This window comes from Nycticebus coucang, chromosome 2, assembly GCF_027406575.1.
Source record: "Nycticebus coucang isolate mNycCou1 chromosome 2, mNycCou1.pri, whole genome shotgun sequence".
In the NCBI taxonomy this organism is placed as follows: Eukaryota; Metazoa; Chordata; class Mammalia; order Primates; family Lorisidae; genus Nycticebus; species Nycticebus coucang.
The window spans coordinates 154,036,643-154,045,560 of record NC_069781.1 but is presented as its reverse complement, the minus strand read 5'-3'; the positions used below and the strand labels follow the sequence as shown (position 1 = coordinate 154,045,560).

Here is an 8,918-nt window from a genome sequence, read left to right as displayed (position 1 = left end):
GTGGGTGGCATTCTCTTCTCCTCCAGGGCACACAGTCCCCTGCTTGCTGTCCAGCTGTATGAGAAGGGAGAAGGGGCACATTTGGAGGTCCAGCTGCTACACAGTCTCCATACCCAAGAGCCTCAACTTTCTGCACTTAATCAATACTCGCTTTGTAGGGCTGAGCTCATGGCCCAGCTGTGGCAAAGCAGGCCCAACGGAGAGGGCAGGGCTCCATCCTCCCTCCCCTTGCTCTGGTGTTTAATCAAAACTGTATTCAAAATATGATTCTGGGAGATTATACTGAGAGATTTGCAGGAGGCTCTCAGCGGGGGCAGAGATGTGGGAACAGATTGCCACTGGGGGCCTGAGGCTGGGATAATCACAGGCTCAGACGTGCCATTCTCAGGCCCCTCTCCTGGATGCCTGCAGCTCACCATTAGCCCTGGAGGAAATACCTAGCACCAGGATGGAGGACCAGACCGTCCTGGTAGTTGACAGCTGAATAGTCAAAGTGGAAAGGGGAATGTTTAAACCATATAACAAGGCGGAGTGCAACTGAGAAGGTGAAGTGGGTTTCTGGGATTCCTGGCCAAGCTTTTCAACCCTCTCATAACCCATTATCTCCAGCCAACGAGGCTCAGATCTTTGGGACAATCTTAGGCTCCTGTCTGGGCTGAGGAAAGTAAAGAGCATCAAGGCTCCCAGCCAGGTGATGTCGCTGGAGAAATCACTTTCTGGGGTCCTGGGTGGTAAGACAGGGCAACCTGGGAGGGCCTCCTTTCCCAAAGGGCTAAAAAGCTGGAGGTGGTATGCAGGTAAAACCTCTGCCCCCATCCCAGTCCCTGCTCAGCCAAATGGCCTGGGTTTTGGTAGGTGCCTTCTCTGATCTGGCCTCCAATTTCCTATTTCCAAGTGTTGACTCAGTATGATTCTAAGGACCTCTCTCCCTCCCACAAAACTGTCTAGCTGGAGGCCCCAGAAAGGAAGCCTCTGCCATCTCTGCAGTCTCCTGAGGGGTCTACCTGGCTCCCCAGGAGGGGGTGGGGTCGAGAGCGCCTTGAAAGAAACCTCCAGCTAATGCTCTTTATTACAAGCGTTAATCCCACAAAGCCTACTGGAAATAATGTTTATCTTTACACAGTTTAATTTTCTGGACCCTAAGCCGTGGGTCAGTGAGGGCGACTGGAGTGTCCCAGGGGAAGCTGGGGGGTGGGAGCAGCTGTTGTCTAGGAACAAAACGAAATCAGGGTCTCCCAGAGGAAGCAAAGGAGATAGGGCAGGTAGGAACAGAGAAGGGGCGTGAGACTCTGAGTGCAGTCAGAATCTGTAAGTGGGGTGCAGTCTCCACCCCATTGAGCCAGTCCCTTGCCCTTCCATCTGACCTTAGCTTTTTCATCTGAAGAAGAGGTTTGTGTTTTTGTAATTCATGACCTCAAAAGTCCCTTCTCTGGGCGGCACCTGTGGCTCCAGGATTAGGGCGCTGGCCCCAAATAGGGTGGTGGGTTCAAGCCTGGCCCCCGCCAAAGAAAAGTCCCTTCTCACTCCTCAGGGGTGCAGGAGAGGCTAGGAAGAATCCACCTTTCCCCTCCACAGCCTCCAAGCGTCTTAAAAACTCCTCCTACCAAGGAGGCTGACTTTCCTCACCCCAGACATAGGTGACAGGATCCACAATGGCCCGGAAGGTGACTCAGCTAGTATGGGCCCAGCATTAGAGACAGGGCTCCCGGAAGAAGATCTAGCTCCTAGGCACACACTCTGGCTGCCTTCCCTTCTGCCTTCCTACCCCTGACAGCTCCCGGAGCTCCCCTATTAGGGTACTGGCCCCAGGTCCCTCCTTCCCTGCAACTAGCTGTGCGCTCACCGACTGGCTAAAGCCAAGGCCTCTAGACCCCATGTGCAATCTCAGGCAGCCTGAATCAGCACAGGCACCTTTAAATTTGCTACCCTGACACATACCAAGGGACACTGCTTCCACAAGGGACAAAGCCCCTTCCCTGCTGGTCAGCTCCCATAGGCTGACCTGTGCAGGAAGTGTTTGTTGACATTTTTGATCAAAGGAAAGGAATGCCCCCTCTGGTGTCATGCTGATCCCACAAGCTGTCTGACATCAGGCTTTTCAGTTTCAGGGGGGAATCTTGGTCCCCATCACCTCTGCCCTCGATAAACTTATAACCCAAAAAAGGAACCCAGAAGCAAGTACAGCTTCCACGCAGCTTCCTGACCCCTCCCACCATCTCCCAGCCTGGCCTAGCAGGTTGGTTACGCAGGGCTTGGTCCACTGCAGGTGCAAGACTGTCCTTCGCCTTGTCAGTTTCTCTCCCTGCTAATACCGGGGGACTGAGGTCTGCAGCCCATGCCCAGCTGTCCCCACAACTCCTGGCTACATTCCATCCCTGCCTCCACCCCGACCTCTCCAGGCACCCCTGGCACAGATAGGCCACACAGCGTGGGTTTGGACTGATTATTTTTAAGGACAAAAGGGGTGAGGCGGGAGAAAAGGTGCACATGGATCTGAGGGGCCAGATCTGCAATGAAGTTACAAAGTGAAGGGCAGATGGTGAGCAGGAGTGGCCCTGAATCCAGCATGAGGCAGACCCACCCAGCCTCCCACTTGGCCTTCCCCAGGTGCCCTGCCATCTCCTCTAAGGGAGCTGCTAAGGTACAAGTCTGCCCACCACCCCCAGCTCTGCATGCAAGGACAGACACTTAAGAGGGTTTCTGTGTCTGTCTCCTAGGTGAAGTGAGAGCTTCTGGTCTCTGGCAAGGTCTCTCAGCTTCTTAAGGTGGAAGTGAGTTTGAAAAGTGGGGCCCATTTCCAAGATTCTTCAGGAAATCGCAGCCTTTGCGCTCACCTGCTGAGAGAGGAAAGGATGGTTAAAACCTGCTTCCTGGCGATTCTTAGGAAACCAGAGGTCAGCCATGTCTCATTGGAGACAAGCAATTTGCCTGCCCAAAGTTGACATTTGTACCTGTTATGTGTCAATTCAAATAGTGTAACTCACTTTTCTAAACCAGTAGCTAATCCTGAGAGATATTCCTACAAAGGGCAGAATCTGCCAGGACTTGCTAGAGGCTGCCTAAACCTTTGTGGGGTGAAATCCCTTTCCACCAGCCCTTTAACAGAGCCAAAAAGCCAGCTATGGGCAGGAGACACTGATTGGCAGTCACAGCCTGCTTGGGGATGAGTGCTTTCCAGGGACCGACCCTGGGCTTGAAGTTGTTGGACTCAGGGGCTGTCTACACTGCTCAGGGGTTTTAGAGGGCCACAGAGAGGGCTGCAAGCTGACTTAAGCACTAACCTTAAACTCATAGTGTGTGTCCTGCCCCACCCCTTAGACATGTGCAAAAACCTTAGTGCCTACCTAGCCCTAGAAAGCCCTGGGAACCAGCACAGCAGGGGCAGCTGGTCTCCTCTGAAGGCAGGTAGGGGATGACCTTGTTGGTGCTAGGGGGGCGTGGCGACCCCACCTAGTGGGGTGAGCATTTCACCAGGTGACACCTGGTGCAGAGATCTGGGTTGTCCATCTCTTCAATAACTTTCTAAGTAATCCTAGGAAAGTACTGCCTCCCTCTAAGTTTATTACTATTATTTGGCTTTCAAATGAGAACTTTTATCTTTTATCTCCAAGCTTCCCTTTGAAAGAGTGCTGGGGAACAGTGTCACTCCAGGTTTGCACCCGGAGAACCACGGAGAGGCAGAGAGAGGGTGCGAAGACCTGGAAGGGTAATGGGTGGGTGTTTTTGGAGACAGACACTCCCAAGCTGTTGGGGGTCCGCTACCTTCTGCTCCAGACCGGTATTGGCACTGAAAGGCAGGCTCCCTCCTCCGCGGGCACAGCGCACAGTTCAGCGGTGGCCCCTGCAGGGCACACCTGGAGTTTCCCCCTCGGGAAGACTCCTCCTACAGCACGCGGAGTCTCTGGGGACCGCGGATCGCCAGAGGGCGGAGGCTGGAGGCTGTCCGGAATCTTATGGCGCTCAGGACTTCATGGCCTGGGCCGGTTTGGGGGTGGACCTTCGAAAGCGCTGGCTGCCACCGTGTGTGCCAGAGACCAGATGCGCGGGTTCTCGCTGCATGGGTAATGCATGGTAAACCTGGGGCCGCCAGGCTCTGAGGAGAGGAAGTCAGCTTCTCTCAACCCCGGGGGCTTGTGGAAGGAGAAGCGAGAAGCTGCCAGGCAGCACTCCCTGCGCTCCAGGCGGCCGTCTTGAGCAGGGGCGCATGGCCGCGGCAGCGACTGCGCGCTCCTAGGGAACTCTGCCAGTCTTTCCGCGGCTGTGGCTACCGCCTCCTCTTCATCAGCTTCCTCCTCCTCTTCCTCCTTTTCCTCCTCCTCTTCCTCTAGGTCTTCCAGGTCACTCAGCCGGAGGCCCCTGGCCTCCTGGCTAGCGGTAACGTCTGCAGGGAATCAAGAGCTAGTGAGAAAAGCCCCAGGGCCCAAGGGAAATCCGCGGGAGTGCCCATCCCGGAGAAGCTTTTAGCAGGCGCGCCCTGCACTCAGGGCATCTGCGCTGTAATTCACCAGACCTGCCACACCACCGCTTCCGCTTGCCCCGGAGCTGGCCGCCTGCCCCAGGGGAAGAATTCGCGCCCCAGTCCTGCCCCCACCCACTTTGTTGACTCCTCTCACTAAAATCTCTACGCCAAGGAAACGCCACTTTGCAATGCCCAGTCCTGGATCTCAGTTTCTTAATTGTAAGAAAGGGTGTGTGTGTGGTGGTGGGGGGGGGGGCAGCTTTTATTCAACTTCATTTCAGCAGGTGGCTGCTGTTAATTTTTTTCACTCAATATATATTTATTGAGCGCCAACTATGTGCCTGACATCTAACACATTAACTGCCATATGAAGTTTATTTAACTTATGCTAGTTTGAGCCTGGGGCCACATGAAGCATATATAACTCCCAAGTCTCTTGCACTTTGACTGCCACATTAGAAAATTTGTTTTTTCCTTTGGGGCCACAGTGTTTTATAAGGTTAAGAGATTTATGAGTTATATATATTTCACAAGGCTCCGAACTCTCAACGAGCGTGAGTTAAATACAACTCACACGACAGTTGATGTGCTTAACCTAGTAAAACACGGTGGCCCCAGGGGGGAAACGTCTTTTTTTCCAATGTGCTAAGTATTAAGTGTTTAGGGTACACAACAGTAAGTAAGACCTCTTCTAGTGGAGCTTCCATTTAAAGGGGGTTAGACCAACGTTGCCTATGTAAACTTTCTTGTAGCAATATATATGGTAAAAGAAACAAAAAAGGTTGCCATAATAGGGAATAACTGAGAAGCTACTTTGGCTAGGGTGAGCAGCACTTTGAAGGTGAGAAGAAGGGGGCTTGGTGGGGAATTCCAGGGAGCGAGAAGCGCTTAGACCGGGAGGTAGGCAGAGAAAGGCTGCCTAGGGCTAGAGAAAGCACCTTTCTGAAAATGTAACCCCCCGCAGGGTGGCTTTAAAAGACCAGTCTAATGGCTTGATGGCTTGTAAAATCCCTAAGACTGGCCGAGAATGTTTTTGGTACCTTTAGTATCGCCGTTCAGGCAGCCCAGCGATTCCTCCACGTCGCCCTCTGCCTTCCTGTCCTCGGCACCTTTGTTCTTGGGCGCCCACGTCATCTTGTTCTCCTTCTTGAGGCGCCGGCGCGCGTTGGCGAACCAGGTGGACACCTGGGTGAGGGTCATCTTGGTGATGATGGCCAGCATGATCTTTTCGCCCTTGGTGGGGTAGGGGTTCTTGCGGTGCTCGTTGAGCCAGGCCTTGAGCGTGCTGGTGGTCTCCCGTGTGGCGTTCTTCCTGCGCCCGGCGCTGCTCAACTCCACCGCGCCATACCTGGGGTGGCGGGTGAGGGGGAGATCCGATTGGGGATAGGGGCTACAGGCAGGACAGGGGACAGTCTGTGGGCTGTAGTGTTTCCGCGCTCCCTTTCTTCTTCCTGATGCATCCACCCCACCTTGGCAGGGCAGGAGAAAGGACGTGTAGTGCCAGCCGCCAAGGCGCCCCACTCCTTACCGATCATATTGGTACTGCCCCAGAGTGGGCTCATAAGGATAATAGGCTCCTCGTTGCGCCAGGCCGGGTGTAAAACTTCCTGCAGCCTCCTTAAATTCGTACTGTGCATTCTGATGCAAAAGGAAAAGAGAATTCAGGACTATGTATTAGCAGGGGAGGTAGGTGGGGGGTAATAGCTAGGGGTGTGGATTATGGGTAAATTTGGTCAGATCCTTATATGACCACTCACATTGGCTGTGTGACCTTGGGCACAGTGCTCTAACCACTCCGTGCCTCAGTTTCTCCCTTGGTAAACTGGAGATAACAATAGTACCTAGAGGTTATTGACGAAGACCATGCTAGTGGGGTGCTTGCAGATTCCTTGCTGTGGAATGCTTAAATATTTGTTCCTATTACTGTCCTCCCCGCCCACCCCGCCCCACGCAGGACAGCTGAGGCAGTTCCTCGATTTACTCTCCTTCCGGGGCTATTCCTTGATCCTGTGTATCTTTGTGGCTTTGACTAAAGTATTGAAGCGCCCCCTTTGCACCTCCACCTCTTTATCTGTGAATGAAAAAAAGTGATGACATGCCTACCTCCCAGAATTAATAGAAGTGCAAATGTTTTTAAAACAATATGGAGTTCTGCAGACCGTAAAGTGCTGTAAAGATGTATTTGTTTTCTTAGACACATTCCTAACCATTTCCTTTCCTCAGAGTTGTGCGTGTTTCCTAGATGTTCCCCGCGTTTCCTCTGACGCTGCGCCCATGTCCCCGGGGGACGCATATTCTGGCGCAGGGTCCCAGGGACCCAGGCTGGTACTCACCAGTGCGCCATACAGCGCAGGCGGCTCCGGGCTATAAGGCAGGTAGCTAGGGTAACCCTGGGCCGTCGCAGCGGCTGCGTAGGGGGCTCCATAGATGCCCAAGGCGGCGCCCAGCTCGGGCCGCGCACTGCCCAGCAGCCGACTGTCATAGGGTGCGCAGCAGAGAGCAGCCGCCTGGGTGGAGCCCGAGGCCACGTCTGAGACTGAGCGCGGGCTGGATTCACAGCAAGTGGCGCTGGAACTTGCAGACACCAAAAACTAAGGGGCGAGAAAGTGGGCACTGGAGGTCAGAGGCCCGCGCCTTTGGCTGACAGGAGCTAGAGACAAGGAGGGAACGAACTGTGGAATTGTTCCTTCATTGATTCTTTCATTTCAAATGCCACCAGCTGCTGAGCATTCTCTTAGGTGGTGGGATGGAAATTATCTGATAGTAATTTACCCAAATTCTCCTTGTAGATGCCTTAGGCCATTGCTAAGGCTCTAGAGTCCCAGGGCATCCAGGAAATGTGAACGTTCTGAAGCCCAAATGAAACATGCCAAATCCCCCACCCTCTTCTTTGTACCCTTCACAGGATCCTACAGAGGTGGAGCTAAAAGTTAGCCTCAAAGGCCATGTTTCATTCCTATTACCATTTTACACAAAGGGAACAGAGAACCAGAAAGTGTAGGAGACTTGTCCAAGAACACACAGCAGGTCAAAGGTCGAGCTGGCACTAGACCTCAGGAAAATATATTTGGCACTCTATGCAGAAGCTGGAGAAGAGTGATGTCTACAGAACTTTCCCAGGATATTGTTTGTCACTGCACAACACACATCCTGGTTTGGAACCATAGAGGTTGGAATCACACAGGAAAGGGTAGAATAAAGCACAAAGGTCAACAAATGAACAACAATATGGTGAGAGGGACATGGTTTTGGCCTGGAAGTCTTTTTCCTAAGACTCTCCTGGCCCTCTGTGCAGGAGGAGGCCTGACTGGAAGATCCCTGAGATCCCACCCACCTCACTAAGCGCGTGGTCAGAGTGCCCACATTCAGGGTCACACGAGTTTGCAGCATGCACGCGGGAGTGAAAGGGTTTCATTCAGGGATTGGGGAAGTCAGAAGAGGTGGTGGTACATTACCCTGGTCTTTAATTCTATCTGGGTTCCCCTGGAGACGGGAGAGGAGGAAGCTTCCTGGCAGGCAGATGCACGGGACATGTCCCCAGCCCCATCTGCCCTTAACCCCATGGATGCGCCTCTTACCTGGGAAGCGCCGCCGTATGGGTGTCCAAAGTGTGGGAAGGACATGGTAGCTGTCCCTGGCCCGCCTCCCTCTTCCCTTTTCAGTTCCTGTCTCAGCTCGGCTGTTCGGCGCCCTCAACCGTGCAGCACTTCGGTTCCTTACGCGGCTGCAGGTGCCCAGCGCCGATTCCTCAGCCCGTTGGGCGCGACTGGAAGCAGAGCCGAGGGCAGCCGAGCTGCCGAGCCCTGAGCTCCGGAAGGCGCCCCTCCGGCCCGTGGGGTCCGGAAGATAGAAGGGCCCATGGATGGGCAGGAGAGAGAAGGTGCGGTTTCCCAAAGGCGCGCGTTGGCGAGGTGTGGCGCGGCGCTGAGCGGGGTTGTGAGGCTCCCGAGAGGTGTCCCAGTCCAAGGTGGCCAGAGGCTCAATGTGACGTCACGGTAATCCCAGGCCTCCAGACGGGACTCCGGGCGCTGGGGCCCCGGGCCACCGAGCGTGCCAAGCGCAGCCAACCCATGCGCGCGCGCACTCTCACCCACACTCGCACTTGCTCCCGAGGTTTATGCAGCTGGTGAGGCACGTCAAAGACCCTGACCCTCTCTGCTCCGCGCTGGATCCTACCCTTTTTCGCCTCAAGCTCACGCGCGCGCGCACACATACATTCTCTCCAAATTACCCGCGAGAAGTAGGAGAAACGCCTCCCTTTGCGCTGTGCAGGCCCCTGGCGCAGCGCTCTCACTTCCTCCCCTGCGGCCCCAAAGAAACGAGAAGCAACCGGGGCGGCAAGGGAGGAGAGAATACAAAAGAAGATACTGGAGAAAAGTGGGGGAGAAAGGCAAGGGGGAGAAGGAGGGGGGAATGGAGGGTCTGGGTGAACGGAGGCGCGAGGGGAAGGCGGAGGGAA

At 54.4% G+C, this 8,918-nt stretch overlaps 1 protein-coding gene across 1 annotated transcript; it reads right to left on the bottom strand.

The window, feature by feature from the left end:
• Positions 1-2,508: 2,508 nt before the first annotated feature.
• Positions 2,509-8,605, bottom strand: IRX6 (iroquois homeobox 6). The gene is given in 8 exon segments (XM_053567479.1): positions 2,509-2,837; positions 3,763-3,867; positions 3,870-3,944; positions 3,947-4,381; positions 5,500-5,807; positions 5,988-6,097; positions 6,793-7,050; positions 8,038-8,605. Coding segments are annotated over 8 exon segments (1,413 nt in total). The 5' UTR covers positions 8,083-8,605; the 3' UTR covers positions 2,509-2,760.
• Positions 8,606-8,918: the final 313 nt, after the last annotated feature.